Raw genomic sequence first — 17,962 nt, 5'->3', positions numbered from 1 at the left:
CTGTGGTGTGGTATAGTAACCGTGCTCACAGGAGAGATCTTAAAGCAGTTGGGTGAACATGGTAAGCCACTCACCAAACTTTGTATCTTTAGGACCAGAAAATGTAAGAGCTGTGTGTGTATTCCTAGGAAAATCTCAATTATTGAAATAAAAATTTCTGATCAGAATGAAGGAGCTATGTGATCAATGTCCATTGCTAAACACCTCTAAACCCAAAAATAATATTGTAGTGTCTCTGTACTTCCTGGGCTAAGTAGAAAGAGAACAAAGATATTTTAGTTATTCTGCAAACTCTGGATTTACCTACATTCTCATCAATATCCTTTGATGAAGGACTAAGATCCCAGTAATAGCTAGAAAATGTCCATTGAGAAAAGTTGTTTTGGGAAGACATTTAAACGTTGTTTTTAAGGAGTCTGTTTTTCTTGATTAAGTAGAGATAGTTAATGTTCCAGTGATGAGTAGCAATGGATCTGCAATCCTGTCCTGAGGGACTCATGGAAAAGACAGTCCAGAAATATCCTGTTCTTATTTTATGTTGGCTAAAGAGGCAGCTGAAGAAAAGACTGATTTGCTGGTGTTGGTCACAACCAAAGGCAAAGGGCGTTGATAAATACAGCATACTCCCCTAACCAAAATAAAACTCTCTGTCTTGCTAATATACTTTTAACACAATGTGTGTTCTATCAAATATTTTAAAAGAATGTCTCATAAGAAAGCAGCAGTGGAAACTGCTTGTACAAAACGTGAGGGGTATTAGGAACATTTTGTGGTGCATGAGAACCTGCAGATGTTAGCACTTCAGCTGTTAACATCTGGAATTCCAAACATGGGAATACTGATGAGTGACTCCCACATTAATATGCAGTTAACCAAGCCCAAGAATTGAAGTGAGTTTTTTTCAGCTTTCTTTCCCTTGCAGTTACCTTCTGCAGGGCAGAAGCGATACTTTTGGAGGCCAGAATTTTACACAATAGCAATTAAAGTCCAGCAGAGTTGCTGGGGAATTTGTCTATTCTTGTGGCTGATTAGTAAGAGACACAGGACAAGGATTGCTAGTATTCCAGCTCTCTGTAGTAGATGGTAGCAACTGCTAGGTAGATCAAACCCGGTGTGGGAAGCTCAGTGAGAAAGTAGGTGGAAAAACGATTACATGTAGCAAATAAAATACAAATCTGATTGATTCTGTCCAAAGCTTGGGAACTACTTTTTTATTCTGACAGTCTGTTCAATGTGTTGTGCACCTTTGCCAAAAGTCCCACAGAAGGTTTGGCCTTGGGAAAGAAATAATGTACAATATGCTAAGATATGAATGTCAAGATGTGTTAAATATTTTAACTTATCTTTATGTGAGAAAGTACTCCATGTTGAAAATATTATTACTGTTAAAAAAAAATCACTGCAAAATAATTTTTCCCTATCTCATGTTAATGCATGTAACTAAACTGCAATGTATCCATTCAAAATTCTTTAGGGAAAAAAAAAAATCAAAAACATTCCAATACAGGACAGTGTCTTTTTAAATAAAGCGGTACACTGAAGTAGGAGGGAGAAAAAAAAAATCGAGCTGGACATCTTTGATTATCTAGATCTCAGATGGAATGTGTCTGTTTCATAATCAGCTTCCTTCAGATTTAGCACATCTTAATCCCAGTGATTAATGCCCTACAGGACTTCTTATGCTCTTGAAATATTCAGACAATTTGTTTCTGTAGAGCAAGTTATAATTTTCACAGTATTTAACATGAACGCATTTTATTACTGAGGAGATAGTGGCATTATTCCATTCCGTCTTATTTGCCTGTATTTAAATTGTTTTAGCTGAAGGCACCTTGTTTAATAATTATATTAATCTTCAGTATGTCTGGTAACAGATTACAAGGACAGAGCAGGAAATCTGTTCTCCCTAAATACATTTGCGAATTTAAGCATATAACCTCTATTCACTGAGAAAGGAGAAATTAATCTCTGTACTGTTTGTTTTGTAAATATAGATCAACTATTTTTGGCATGGTCAACTGTGGTCAGTTATGTAGCTCACAAAACAACATCTTTTTTTTTGTGTATTTCAGGTAGCATAGTGTACCTTGGGATGATGGTGGGGGCATTCTTCTGGGGAGGCTTGGCAGACAAGGTGGGAAGGAGACAATCACTCCTGATATGCATGTCTGTCAATGGATTCTTTGCCTTCCTTTCATCATTTGTCCAGGGCTATGGCTTCTTCCTCTTCTGTCGCTTGTTTTCTGGATTTGGGTAAGCGCCTCTGGTTTTGTTCATATCCACAATTCTGTGTGTTAATAAAACTTTACTGTTTGCAAAAGCACATTATTTAATGTAGAAATATAGTCTGTGTCAGGGGCGAGAGAATTAAGCAAGTTGACTACTACACCTCAAAATAACAACCTGAAGGGGAAGAATAATGATTTTAGGGGAAAAACAAACTCCAAATTGTGAGATTGAGTTCTGCTCTCACTCTGCAAGAAATTTGCTTTGTGAACTTGATCAACTTGCTTAACTTTTATGCCTCAGCTTCTCTTTGTTCTGCTTGTTCAGTCAGCAAAATAATGCCCTCCTCACAGGTGTACTGTAAAAATTCAGTAATATCTATACATTTCTAATGTCTTTGTGTGCATAATATTGTTTATAATACCACTGCAGTCAAAACTGTCAAATTTAAAATGGGGCTCTAGAGAGTGCCAAATGTTATTGCTCTCTCCAGAAGAATGGTGTTTGTGGCCCTGCTTTTGCTTTACTTTTCATTTAAATAAGTTTTTAGTTGTTGGAAAAGTTTAGGATATTGTAATGGTCCATTAAATTTATAATTTTAAACTTACTGGAGCACAGATTGAGATACATGAGTAAGTTACCATGAGATAGCTTCCACCTTCACTGCACCCTTGGAAAATCAAGAGCTCTGTTCTGCAGAGTGGTTAGTTTAGCACTTCTGGTAATTGATTTACTCAGATCAAAACTCCCAATTACAATTCCATTTCGGGCCACTATCAGTCTTTAAGATGCTGGACAGACAGGAGCTGGTGAGAGCACAGCATGCTGTGTCATAAAGCCATGCACATGAAGTCCACTGCTTGTATGGTTTCTTGGCTGTAGTTTATGTAACCACAGTGCGCTAAAACTATTGTGTGATGTTTGTGGTTTTAGAAACCCCTTGAAGTAGTCAGAAGTAAGGTAGGACTAAACACCCATACCAAAAAGAAATTGCCACAGCACTAAGTACTATCAAAGTGATTTAGGGAGGAGGATGGAAGGGCAAGGGGAGAGAGGGAGATGTGAGGACTCCTCTTGCTAGAAGAATCTCCTCTACTCTGTCACCAAGTTGTCAGATACAACTTTAACAGAGATCAAGACAAAATGCCAACTGTTCTAATATTTAAAAAAAAAAAAAAAAACTTAGAAAGACAAAATGAAAAAATCCCATCCAGCTTCTTTATATGTTTTTCATATCATAGGTCACTATCAGTTTCAGGTGTTACGTTTTATCTCTCCACAGAGAAACATTGATCGTGTTGCATGATACTTTCACTCTTCCATGATCCTGTCAAAGTTCAGAAGCTTGTTATATTCCTGCTTAGCCTGCCTAATCGATGAGGGCAGTACTTGACCCTTGTGCCACAAAGGTTTTTCTTTTGGCAGAAAGGTTTGTGACAGTGCTGGTTTTCACCCAGATTGTCTCTATTTGGGCGTATGGCAAAATACGTATTTATCATGTCTCGTGCCAAATTTCCCTGCAGTGTCTCCTCCTCACCTGTAGCCATAGCTTTTCCAGTAACGTGCAGTGCCTGTAACTTTACTCATGACAGGTGTATGTCCTGAATTGGGAAGCATGTTCTATCATGTACCCAGCTTATGATTAATGGTCTTTGAAGGACCAACCCCTTCATATCTGTATCTTACACCTCCATGTGGGTGCCTACTGTGTCCAAAGTCCTTGTACCTCCTCTTTGAGAGCTTCATGAATAGATCATAGATATTTTGCTACTAAGTTCTACATTTTAAATGCCCTCCCTCCCCCCCACCCCCCCCCAAAAACAAAAAAGCCCACAACCAACTTACTACAACAACAAAAAAAAAAAAAACAAGACAGCATGAGCTGCAAAGTCATTCCTCATAGCAATTACTGCAGAGAAATATTCATGTCTGGCTCACTTTTACAGTTTTCTTCAAAGACTGGATTTCTCTCCAGAATAACATAGTTCAGAGTTGCATTGTAAAAGCCACAAAGTTTCTAGAACTGAATCTGTTCTTTATACTCTCAAGATGAGGGAAAAGTCTTCCCTTTTCTATTCTCACTGCCTGTGATGATGCAGTATTTCCACCAGACTTCACAAGTTTGGAGCCCTTCTTTTTCATCTTCTCACTCGCTCTCAAAGAAGGCTTACTTTTCACTTAAGAGCCAATTCAAGATGGTATTTGTGTCACATCTGCCTTTCCTCTGTTTTTTGATCTCATTTGGATATCATCTTATATTGAGAGCAGCTTATGTTGAGAACAACAGACACATCATACGCCAAGCACCAAGAAAAAACAGAGAGACTAGAAAGTTTCAGCTACAGAGTCAGCAAAGTAAAAACTTTTCACTTTTAAACAGCTGGACACAAATATACCCACTGTTAGAGCATACATTTGCAGGTCTCTGTTTCTAGATACTTTGCATCAGCTGCTGTAAAAGAAGGCATACTCTTTTTGGTAACACTCACTGAAGAACTCCCAGATGTTTGCACTGGTTTTGAAACCGTATCTTCTTGCAGCATGACAGGATTTGAATTAAATTTTGAATTATATCTTGAATATTTATTGTATTCTTTACCTTAGGCTTTACGTAAATGAAAGAAGTTGTGTCAATTGAATGGGAGTAGAAACTCAATTTCTCTTTATAACCTCTTCTCATTTTAGAGGGCATGATTTTGGACAGTAGATGTTAGTTTCCCTTTCTTAGTGATAGTCACTGAATACTTATCTCTGTTACCTAGGGAGGAGACTTCATTCCAGTAATTTTGTGTGAATCAAAAAGCCAAAATATGAAATAAAAATAATTTTAAGCAAAGACCTGAACAATATTTTCTTAGAGGTAAAATAGTATTGTTACTCAGATTGGAGAAGAACTTTCTGAAGAGACAGAGATTTATCTGGACAATTTCATATAATTAAAAGTCAATAAAAAATTAAGAAATATTTTAAAAATATTAAATAATTTCAGTGTATAGAGTTTAAACTAGTCTGTTATCTTCTAGATGGTATAAAAATAGATTAAGAAGCATGAAATATAAAACCATCATCTGATAGAAGATTTTCTTTATAAAAAATACTATATAATAGATTCTTCTCAAATTCTCTGGCAGTCAAAATGTGTTTATAGAAGTAAAGTGCTGAAGGAAAAACAATCCCTTCAAATAATTTTTTGGATCTGAAAAAACCTAGAAGTAGTAAAAATTTTGCATGTAAAGAAGTGATCTGGAATACAAACCAGCATAAATATTAAGATACTGCTGAATAAAGGACATTGAGGGGTATGAAAGTCTGAAAGGTGAACTCAAGCTAGTGAAAGGAATAAAGAAATGTTAGACAGTCTGCAAAATCATTTCCTTTTACTGAAAATAATATCATAACTCTGATTCTTTCATTGATTAATCCAAAATCAAAACTCGAAAGGAAATTGAATCCAAAAGCCTGATAAAAGTCTAGAAGGGCTTTAAACATGGTTTCCTACAAAGTAAAAAGACTTAGAGAAGAAACTGTGAGCTGTATTTGTCATTAGCCATTGGAGTAATGTACAAAGATATATCATCAAAAAGCACCTTTCTAGATCTGGCTTTGAAATACTCAAAGGAAAGTTTCTCTAATACCAGAACATGACTCATAACATTGTTGTTACTTTGAATGGAACTGAAGTTGCTGCCACTGTGAAGTATTATTCTCAGCTAGAGAATATTTTCTAACCTCTATTACAAAAAACCTGTATTTATTTAATCTAAGATATTAGTTTACTATTTTTGGTACTTTTAGATAATTTTAGATGCAGTGTTTCTATGTACAACAACTCAATTGAGAATAAAGTGCTCAAAGCACTATATATTTGTATTATCCCAGCAAATGTAATATATATTGCTTTGAAATAACCAAATATGATACAATTTGGGAAAATGTCTCATGCTTATCCAGCCTAAATGTTACTTCTAAAAGTAATCAAAGTTTTCATGCAGCAAAAAACTAGCTAAAATTAATATACTGAGATGAACTACTGTTTAGAAATTCTTCAGACAACCGCATACATTTTCTCCCAGATGAAACTGATTCTTTTTCATGAGCAAAGTAAAAAATGTTAAATAAATGTCCTAATTTACCAGCCAGACAGTATGTCCAGACTGCAGAGATTTCTTTTAATTTGCCAAAATTGGCAGTTTGGCCAAACTTCTCCAAATTCACAGAAATATTAGGAAATACATCTTAGATGTGGTTAACTTGGGTGACTAAGAGCTATTAAAAAACCTTTTACCTGCCTGTTGCCCCTTGTGAATAAGCCTCTCTTGAGATGTACTATCACACAGTGTTTCTTTTCCAAAAGACTTTAGACTGTACTTCACCAAACATGGCACTCGCCTTCAGACAGCTTGCTTAAACCTTCCTCAGAAAATATCTCTAAAGCTACCTGCAGTACTCCTTCTACTTACCATTTAGATCTTTTCTGAAATTCTTCGTACTCTTACAAGAAATCAACAGTTAGCAAAAATCCAAAACTGTAGATGAAGTTTGTTGTAACTAATAGTTTTGAGGTAATTGCCTGTGCAAATTCACCCATGCTGACTTCTATCACTACTTTTGTATATTATGTGTAGTAGCAAGAAACTTAGTGTTGCATGAGTTCCCTTCTCTTAATGGCCAAGACAGGAAGGACATGCAAGCAGTTCATATGTATAACAACTGCAAAAATGCTCCATCAGAGATATGGACCATGTGGACTCAGCACAAGGTGGTTGGCCTACATAAGAAGTTGCCTTCTGGACCTTCAGCTCTAGACCAGCTGGCTGCTTTTAGAATTGTGTGTCATCATTATTTAATATCATGTGGTATTTATCTTTTACCTCTTCACACCCACTAGCTCCATTTCTTTCTCATGAAATACCTTGTGTCCTCTTGCGGTCAAAAGGTTGTAATGCTGTCACCTCAAATTCATCTCCAGCTCTCAGCTGTGTCCCATCCATGGCTATCAGTGTTTTTACACTGTGAGCTAATGAATACCTCTGCAGGCAAATGGCTTCAAAGCTGATGGCATATGCCAAAAGGGTAGATACACTTCTCAGTCAAGCCAAGGAACTAGTTGGCAAGGTCTGAAATTTCCAAATAGCTTTCATCCAGCCCTTGCATCTTCATCTGTGGGTAAATGTTGACTAATGTAAACCTGGGATAGCTGGAAGCAACGTGGTCTTTCCTAAGACTGCTGAGTGAAGAAGACAGTATTCTTATGAGGAAAGAAAGATTATACAAAAGGGAGAGAAAGAATAGAAACGGGTAAATATGTAAATAAGGGATAGAACATACATGACAGAAAAAAATCAAAAGTATAGAACCATAGAACCATTTAGGTTCGAAAGCACCTTTAAGATCAAGTCTGTCACGGTTTAGGCCCAGCCAACAACTAAGCACCACGCAACCACCCACTCACTCCTAGTCTGCCCTGGTGGGATGGGAAGTAGAATCAAAAGAAAAAGGTAAAAGCTTGTGGGTTTTACGAAGTGAGTGATATAGAATGCAATTGCTCACTACCCAGAACTTGATGCCCAGTCCATTCCTGAACCATGATACTTCTTCCTGCCTTGGCCAGCTCCTCCAGTTTATATACTGCGCATGACGTCATATGGTATCAAATAACCCCTTGGCTATTTCCAGTCAGCTGTACTAGCTGTATCCTCTCCCAGCCGCTTGTGAAAATTAACCCTACCCCAGCCAAAACGTAGATAGAGTCCAACCGTTAGTCTACCACCGTCAAGTCCACCACTAAACCATGTCTGTAAGTGTCACATGTACATGTCTTTTAAATACCTCCAGAGATGGAGACTCAATCACGTTCCTGGGAAGCCTGTTCCAATGCTTGACAACCCCTTTGGTGAAGAAATTTTTCCTAATATCCAACCTAAACCTCACCTGGCATGACTTGAGGCTGTTTGCTCTCATTCTATCACTTGCTACTTGAGAGAAGAGACAGACACCTACCTCACTACAGCCTCCTTTCAGATAGTTGTCAAGAGTGGTAAGTTCTCCCCTCGGCCTCCTTTTCTCCAGGCTAAACAACCCCGATTTCCTCAGCCACTTCTCATAAGACCTGTGCTCTAGACCCTTCACCAGCTTTGTTGCTCTACTCTGGACACGGTCCAGTACCTCAATGTCCTTTTTGCAGTGAGGGCCCCAAAACTGAACACAGTATTTGAGTGGGACCTCACCAGTGCTGAGTACAGGGGGATGATCACTGCCATAGTCCTGCTGGCCACACGATTTATGACACAAACCAGGATGCTGTTGGCCTTCTTGGTCACCTGGACACACTGCTGGTTCACATTCATCCATCTGTTGACCAACACCCCCAGGTCCTTTTCCACCAGGCATCTTTCCAGCCACTCTTCCCCAAGCCTGTAGTGTTGCATGGGGTTGTTGTGACCCAAGTGCAGGACCCAGAACTCAGCCTTGTTGGACACCATAAAATTAGCCTTGGCCCATCAATCCAGCCTGTCCAGATCTCTCTATAGATCCTTCCTACCCTCCAGCAAATTAACAGTCCCTCCAAATTTGGTGTCTGCAAACTTACTGAGGGTGCACTCGATCCCCTCATCCAAATCATCGGTAAAGATATTAAAATAGAACTAGGCCAGATACTGAGCCCTGGGAAACACCACTTGAGACCAGCCACCAACTGGATTTAACTCCATTCACCACAACTCTTTAGGCCCAGTCATCCAGTCAGTATTTTACAGTGAAGCATACACACATCCAAGCCATGAGCAGCCACTTTCCCCAGGAGAGTGCTGTGGGAAGCAGTGTTACAGAGTTTGCTAAAGTCTGAGTAGACCACATCAACAGCTTTTCCCTCATCCACTAAGCAGGTCATCTTGTCATAGAAGGAGATAGGGTTAGTCAAGCAGGACCTGCCTTTCATAAACCATTTTGACTGAGCCCAAACACTTGGTTGTCCTGCATGTGCCACATGATGGCACTCAGGAGGATCTGCTCCATAACATTCCCCACTACCTAGGTCAGTCTGATAAGCCTGTAGTTTCTCAGATCCTCCTTCTGGCCCTTCTTTAGATGGGTGTCACATTTGCCATCCTCCAGTCAACTGAGACCTACCTGGCTAGCCAGGACTGCTGATAAATGATGGAAAGTGACTTGGTGAGCACTTCTGCCAATTCCCTCGGTACCCTTGGGTGTATCCCATCTGGCCCCATAGACCTGTGTGTGTCTAAGTAGTCTAGTAGGTTGCTAACCATTTTGTCTTGGATTATGGGGCTTCATTCTGCTCCCATTCCTGTCTTCCAGATCAGGGGTCTGGGTGCTCTGAGAACAACTGCTCTTACTATTAAAGATTGAGGCAAAGAAGGCATTGAGTACCTCACAGCCTTTTCCTCATCCTTTGTCACTATGTTTGGCCCTATATTCATTAAAGAATGGAGATATTTCTTAGCCTTCCTTTGTTGTTAATCTATTTATAGAAAAATTTTTTATTGACTTTTACAGCAGTAGCCAGATCAAGTTCTAGTTGGGCTGTGGCTCTTCTAACCTCATGGCATCTTTGTCACCCTCCTGAGTCGCTTGCCCCTTCTTCCTAAAGTTATAAACTCTTTTTTTTCTTAAGTTCAGCTCTCTGTTCATCCTGGCTTGTCTTCTTCCCCACTGGCTTGTCTTTTGGCACATGGGGACAGCCTGCTCCTGTGCCTTTAAGACTTCCTTCTTGAACAATGACCAGCCTTCCTGGGCTACTTTGCCCTTTAGGACTGACTCCCAAGGGACTGTCAACCAGGCTCCTAAACAGGCCAAAGTCTGTCATCCAGAAATCCAAGGTAGCAGTTCTGCTGTGCCCCCTCCTGATTTCTCCAAGAATCAAAAACCCTATCATTTCATGATCTCTGTTCCCAAGATGGCCTTCAACTGTCACATCACCTACAAGTCCTTCTTTGTTCACAAACAATGGGTCCAGCAGAGTGCCTTCTCTAGTTGGCTCCCTCAACAGCTGTGTCAGGAATTTATCTTTCACACACTCCAGAAACCTCCTGGGCTGTTTCCTCTCTGTTGTAGACACCTGGTAAGTTGAAGTCCCCCACGAGAAAAAGGGGTAGTGGTTGTGAGACTTCTCCTAGCTGCTTATAGAATATTTCATCTGCCTCTTCATCCTGGTTGAGTGGTCCATAACAGACTTTCATCGTGTTATCTGCCTTTCCAGTAAAAACTTGAAAAGAACAATGAAAAAGAAGAAGAAGAGGATGAAGAAGAGGAAGAGGAAGAGGAAGAGGAAGAAGAAGAAGAAGAAGAAGAAGAAGAAGAAGAAGAAGAAGAAGAAGAAGAAGAAGAAGAAGAAGAAGAAGAAGAAGAAGAAGAAGGAGAAGGAGAAGGAGAAGGAGAAGGAGAAGGAGAAGGAGAAGGAGAAGGAGAAGGAGAAGGAGAAGGAGAAGGAGAAGGAGAAGGAGAAGGAGAAGGAGAAGGAGAAGGAGAAGAAGAAGAAGAAGAAGAAGAAGAAGAAGAAGAAGAAGAAGAAGAAGAAGAAGAAGAAGAAGAAGAAGAAGAAGAAGAAGAAGAAGAAGAAGAAGAAGAAGAAGAAGAAGAAGAAGAAGAAGAAGAAGAAGAAGAAGAAGAAGAAGAAGAAGAAGAAGAAGAAGAAGAAGAAGAAGAAGAAGAAGAAGAAGAAGAAGAAGAAGAAGAAGAAGAAGAAGAAGAAGAAGAAGTAGTAAAAGAAGAAGAAGGAGGAGGAGGAGGAGGAAGAAGGAGAAGGAGAAAGAAGAAAAATCTTCAAAAGGAAGTGTTCATAAACATGATTTTGTGATTATCAATACTGGAAGATCTGAAAGTAATTTTCTGACATATCTAGCTGAGCAAGTACTGAAGGCAAATTCTTTGCAGTTATAAGCTTGAATTTGATGTTAAATTTTACTTGTTATTAATAGCATACAGACAACTTCTCTAGTATGTGTAGTCCAAAGAAACACTTGTATTTAAACACGGGTAGAATGATCAGCAAAGCTTAGTCTATAGTATGCTGCAGTTTTGTAGGAATTTATCCGGCAGTTCTTGGGGACAACTGGTCAATTTGACTGCTCTCTCTTAGATACTTTGCCAGTCCAATGGCAATTCTGAAAGGAAAACAAGAAAACAACAGAGCTGCTTTTTAATAAGACTTGTAGGTGCAGTTGGACAGAAGGACAAAGAGTGGTGGGCTGTTTCCGTATCTCAGGAGTGTAACGCTGAATCTGTGTTTCGAGCTCTATCACTTTTTAACAAATTTCAAGTAACAAGGTCACAACTTACAAATGCCATCTCAGACAAACACTGTCATTATTTTTAGTTTGAATGTTGTCCAAGTTTGAAAGAGAAGACGAGATATTTCAGCTGAATGCCATCCTGCTTTGTGCACTTAGTATTCTGTAAGGGTCGGGTTTTTTTCCTAATTATCTCTCTTCCTTGTATACTTCTGCATTTCAAGTCCCTTTGGCTAGTGAATCTGCAAATAAACAAAGACTTCTATCCAAAGCCAGAGATTCCTGAATACCTCACGGGAGTGTTGTCATCCCAGCTGTCACACTGTTGCCAAAATCTGTTGTGACAAATCACAGATCTGAAGGTAGATTAAAAGACATTTATGATATTTCTTTGTGACAAAGAAAATGCAAATGTACCTTAGCTTATTGTTTGTTTCACAGAATCCTACTTTCCTAGGGTGCATCACTTAAATCTCATTTTGGTTTCCTCCTCACCATAATTTCACAGAACAAACATGAACAGAGGGTGTACAACAGACATAACCTCACAAAAGCATAACTTTCATTTTGGGTGATTTTCTGGGGCCAGAAAATGAACATTATTTTGCTGAAAAGTGGTATTAGATCAATTGCTTATTTCTGTATTGTCATTTCCCCTTGAATAACTATTGTTGTTTTTTAATCTATTTTTTTTTAAATAGCATCAAAATATTGAATAAGGAGCCACCCTTCCCTGTGAATAAATAGAAGAAACAGTACAACTATTTTTTTTTAAATAATAGAACTGAGAAAATAAATCATACAACCCAAAACACATGCCATATGCATGCTGAATAGAAGTTGAACTACGTAGGAAATGTTTTTCACTAGAGACTAAATGCAGCTGCAGTGGAGGACTTTGTGTGTATGAGTCTGTATATGAGTGAAAGCAGACAGAAAGAAGTAGCCAAAACCTAAAAATGTACCTAGAAAGATATTAAGAACATAATCCTGAAAAAAACAGAGTAAGCAGTAAGAGTAAAATAAGAATCTGGGGGCAGAATGTGTACATTGTCCATAAAAAAGATGTCATCAAATAACATGTTCAGTCGTTAATTTTTTCTCCAAACAGATGTAACTCATAAGGCTCCAAAATTGGCTCCTCTTTTTCATCAGAGGTTAACAATATGCTGAATAATTGGTATTTCATTCCAATTGAATGACATGTTTCTGAGAAAAATGCCAAAAAATCATACATTCTGCTCTTGCCCTGCCTACATCTGATGAGATTTATTACAAAAGATGAAAAATAAGTGAAAAAAATAATGACTGACATTTGTCATTCTTTTGACTGACATTTATGCAATTCTCTCCACATATGGAACAATTTGTGAAGTAAAAATATCTCCTGGTGTTTAAGTGTTGTCCTTGCATATATTCCTACATATTTGTTTAAGAAGACAAGGATGAAGGAATGCCTCCTGTTGTTTTAGGTGCAGAGATTGATCCTTACAGAGTGAGAGTTTATTTTATGGTCTTGAGCTAAACTCAACAAAGTTTTGCCTCCTGCTGGTATTAAACTGTGCCTCATTATAGAATCTGTTATTCTGGAGAAAATTATTACTCATGACCACCAATCCAGAAGTTTTTAATATTTTTTAAAAAAATGTTCAGACTCTACACAATTTTCCAGTGGAGGTATAAAACCCCTGTATAGTTAATTTGTACATACAATATATTTGCACCCCGTAGACAGTCCTTGTGACTCTTCAGAAAATAATGCATTAATTCCCCTCCATGATCCGTGGATAACAAGTTTATGTCCACTGCTTTGGCTATGACAACTGGAGAAATAACATACATGAATAACAGATAAGATGTAAAAACTTAATTTTGCTTGAATCGTTTGTATTTAAGAATGTTAAAATCCTTCCCATCTTTTAGAATAAACATTCTTCTCAAGTCAGCATGGTTTCCACAAGCTTTTCATTTGCACATGCAGACCTGTGAAGAGAAGAATGTAGTTTCATTTATCAAATTATTTTCTACAAATTATGATGAGCCATATAATTTATAAACACAATAAGAGCAAACAGCTCACTGTATCAAACCAATTAATTACCAGAAGCAGACTTAATAGTGTATCCTGTCAGAAAACAGTGTTTACATTTCCATTAAAACAAAAGAGTTATTCTTCCTACTTTAAAATCAGTGGCAACTCTGCTTTTGATTTTATTTGGAATTCCCTCTTGTGCATGCCACCATCCTCACAATGTTGTTGGTGGGATACCAAAGAGGCACTCTGTTTTCAAACTTGTAATACAAAATATGACGATCAAATTCTGTTCCTTCCATGTAAATATAAAAGGACTCAATGGAAGCCACTGAATTCTTAAGGGCTTACATGAGTGTTAGTGAAGATGGGATCTAGCCTAGGATATTTTCGACTATAGAAAGTGCATTCTTCCTTGCAGCTCTTGGATGATATTGGGGGGGGGGGGGGGCGGGGCGCGGGGAGGAGGGTGTATGTGTTTAATATGAATATTTGATTAACTAATTCACAATGTGCAATAGCTGCTATATGAACATTTGTTTAACTAATTCACAATGTGCAATAGCTGCTGAAGTATGTGAAAAATTCTCATGAGAGAATGATGGACGAAGTCAGAGTTATTGTGATCTTCTCTTGCCTAAGTCTTTGAGAAGCAGTTTATGCTTCTCCTAGCAATGTTCAGTATATCAGATACCACAGATAACATATTAGCTTTATAACAGCACATGGCTGTGGTACCAAGCACACATTAAAACTTCTGCAAGTCAGACGGAAATATCTTTGGTCCTTACAAACGTTTTCTAGGTCCATGCACGTTTTAAAGAATTTCCCTATTGTTGTTTGGTGTGATAACAGCTGCAGCTCTTCCTGCTCTCCCTTTCTGCTGTCAATTGTTCTGCATTTGGGAGCAAGTTTTAGGGAGTGGAGGCATGCCTCCTGCCACCCTGAGATTGCCCAGCATAAGAGCAAAAGAACAGTCTACTGCAGCAGAATGCTTCTCTTCCATCTACCTCCACTCTCCTACAATTCAGCTGTCAGTTAACTTCTCTAAGATTTTCATAATGGTTTTTTAGTCATTGTAATAGCTCTGTGACATAGGAAGAGCTTTTTACATATCGGTATCCTAAAAGCTCCTAGCAGTATCACTCCGCACTTAACATGAGGTCAGAAAGAAGATTTTAACCAGCCGAGGAGTAAGTTTTCCATTCACATATTTAAGGTGCAAAGAAGTACACAACACACTTTACTACACAGCTGCTATGAATCAGAGACCTACAACTCTAAATAGCAGCTGTTGTCTGTATGATGAAAATACATCCTTTATTTCCCCTTTAGACAGTAGACAAGTTATTTTCACTGTTTAATCAGTATGAATATAGTATCTGGACTTTCAAGCTTTCTTTAGCCTGTTGGTGTACTCACTGCAAATGTCAATCACATCAGATGAAACAGAAAAACTGTATTTTTTTCAAATCTGATTTTTTTTCCCTTTATTTGCATATCCTAAACAAACATTTTGGTTTGATGGCTCCAAAATTCCTCTTATATGTCCAGAAGGTCTATTTGTTCGAAAAGTTACCCTATTAAATTTTCAGTAGAGACAATGCTTCTTCTGTAGCCTTGGAGGACCTTTAGCACACAGCATATGTGTCAACCCACCTAGATCAGTTTTAAATGCTAAAGCAGCATCAAACTCCCATCCTCCATGGTACAGATGGTTCATGCTGACAAGTAGGAGATGTCTTTTTTGATGCTTATTGTCAGGATCTCTGTACATTTTATGACATTAAGATAGAGTACGTTCTTTCCACTTGAAGCATCCACCCATTTCCTAAACCATCATCCCACAAATATTTGTATAACCTACAGATGCATGACTTATTCCACCAATTGGAAACCCTCCACAAGCCCCACTTGATAGGAATTCCAGCCTAGGAGACTTAAGGGAGATTTCAATAAGGTTATATGTTGAGTCTTAAATTTCATAAACGTAATAACTGCATTTGCCTGAAATGAACCTTTTACAGAGAATGTTCTCAAGCACTTTGCAATATGACTTATTATTAATTGTACTATATAGCACAGACAGTTCCAGGCGATATTTACTACCATAGTAACTGCATTATAAAACAAAGATAAGACTCTGTACTTCATGAAAAAACATATGAAATGAAGAAAATTATAAATTTAGGAGAACAGGTTGGGTAATAGAACAGAAAAAATACCGAATATGTGTTTACTTACCACTCTGTATGCTTTTATTAATGAGCAGAAGCAATCAGAGAAAAATGCACTGGCTTACCAAAAATTATTCTCTTTAGGTAGGGTGTTATTGCGTGAATGACACTGTCCTACATACCATAAGCAATCTACTAATTTACATCATCTTGCAAGTGGGCACCTGTAACTCCTCATCAGCACTTTCCAGTGTTTAAGTAGGAAAGAAGACCTTTGTTTCTAGCTCTGCTAGTGAATTTTCAACACCAGAAAAATAATTCCAATTAGATCCACGAGTACTGTATTTGGGCAATATTGTGGGAGCACAATTCAAAGCTGTGCCTGAGCGCTGGAGGGTAAGAAATCACAGCTGTAATCCTCTTATAGTTTGGGAACTGGAGAGCTCTGAGTTCATAGCACCACTGAGGAAACAGTGCTTCCCTACCACAGCAAAATGAGCTGTGGTCAAACCCTTGGCCTTGCCCCTTTCATCATGCCTCACCCGTGGCTTCCAGGGACCTCCAGGACCTTCCAGGGACCTCCAGGTCCTTCCAGGAACCTCCACGAAACTCTGGGAACCTCTGGGACCTACTAGTAATCTCGAAGGACAATGCCTTCTATTGCTTGGGACAGGGCAGTTCACTAGTGGAGACTTTTAGTGTTTTCACCCATGAGAAGAAATGAGATACAGCCCTTGTTAGCTGTATATCTGACAAGAATTCATGAAGGTATAAACCTTTGCAGAACTGTCAGATTATAAGAGCTAACAGGCTCAACTATGGGAAATATTCATTTTAAAGCTAAGAGCTGACCACCAGTGCTTCATGAAGAGCTGTCTAGAAGGAATTGACAAAACAGCAGATTCCTAAAGAAGTATAACAACTCAATTCAGTATTTCATCACTGTACCTGAAGACATAAACTGTATTACTATGGCACTGAATAATCTTAGGAGTGAAATACAAATTCTGCTTTCATGTTTTCCTTTTTAATATTTGTTTTAATTTGATCCAGCTTCCTTCTTTTTGTTCTCAGTTTGGTAGCTCCCAGAAGACTTCATAAATACGCATTTACATTTAAAATTCAGTTAAAATTTCAAACGATGCAAGATACTACTTTAAAGTATGTAATCTGGTATGTGACAATATCTCTTCAAGCTTCACAGGTATTTTATTCAGCAGGAAAAATAAAATACACGAGGACTTGTCTTTTTGTGGAACATTTGACAGCTTGCATTGGTAGTGAAGAGGTAAAGACATTAAAAACTATCAGGAAGCTGATATTGAAAATGGTACATAATGTCAGTTTCTCTACATGTTATAAATCCAAGTTTAACTCTTTCTTTTGTCCGACTAACCTGCAGACAGTGTTTATTTTTACTGTGTGAAAAACTGAATACTGTATAAGTGCATCAACTTTTCATAAAAACTTTAGTAAAAAACCATCATGGGCTTATCAAATCACATACTGCAACTGAATAGAACATCTTTTCAAATATGCCTGAAATTAAACATATTAGTAACATAGCTGGCATTTAGTCAGTTCTTGATTACCTAAAGCATGGGAGGTAAGACTTAGAGGAGTACCTATTATTCTTTGGGAAAATTACTAATATTTTCGCTTAAAAGTAATATATTTTGATACTTGTCAGTAGACTGCTAAGATTCCAGGATTTCTGTAGTGGTGAAAGTCAATGCTCTGTGCTGGTTTCTGTTCCAGTGGCTGGCACATTGACAATCCTCTTGAAATACTGAATGTAACGAATTGTACACAGAGTTTTCAAGGAAATATTTGACAAAAATTGTGTCCAAACTGGTGAAAATTTCCTCAAGAGTTCCCTGATACATGGGACAACTTCAGAAAAAACTCACTTGCCAGAAAAGATGTTTGTAGTTTGTGTTTTCAATGACTGCAGCTATGCGCTTGTTCAAACTTCAATTAGCTGTTACTTTCTTCCTTAATCCATGATCTATATCTCCTTTTAGGATTGGTGGAGCTGTGCCAACAGTCTTCTCTTATTTTTCGGAAGTGCTTGCTCGTGAGAAACGAGGTGAACACCTGAGTTGGCTTTGTATGTTTTGGATGATTGGCGGCATCTATGCTTCTGCAATGGCTTGGGCAATAATTCCTCATTATGGTAAGAAAAACATCTCCTTGTGATTCGTGGCTCTTCTAATATGAAAATAAACCTTTTGAAATATAGCTTAAAAAGGGGACTTCATGTCTGTTCTCAAGACACT

The 17,962-nt window shown here is 38.2% G+C and overlaps 1 protein-coding gene across 1 annotated transcript in view; it reads left to right on the top strand.

The window, feature by feature from the left end:
- SV2C (synaptic vesicle glycoprotein 2C) overlaps positions 1-17,962 on the top strand; it is a 123,721-nt gene that overhangs the window by 50,286 nt on the left and 55,473 nt on the right. Inside the window, exons 3-4 of the mRNA XM_033009118.2 lie at positions 2,073-2,253; positions 17,708-17,859. Coding sequence (XP_032865009.1) covers positions 2,073-2,253; positions 17,708-17,859 — 333 coding nt within the window. The remainder of the gene's footprint in view (positions 1-2,072; positions 2,254-17,707; positions 17,860-17,962) is intronic.

This window comes from Tyto alba, unplaced genomic scaffold (genome assembly GCF_018691265.1).
Source record: "Tyto alba isolate M040663 unplaced genomic scaffold, T.alba_DEE_v4.0 Super-Scaffold_42, whole genome shotgun sequence".
NCBI classification, from domain to species: Eukaryota; Metazoa; Chordata; class Aves; order Strigiformes; family Tytonidae; genus Tyto; species Tyto alba.
This window is presented reverse-complemented; position numbering and strand designations above follow the sequence as displayed.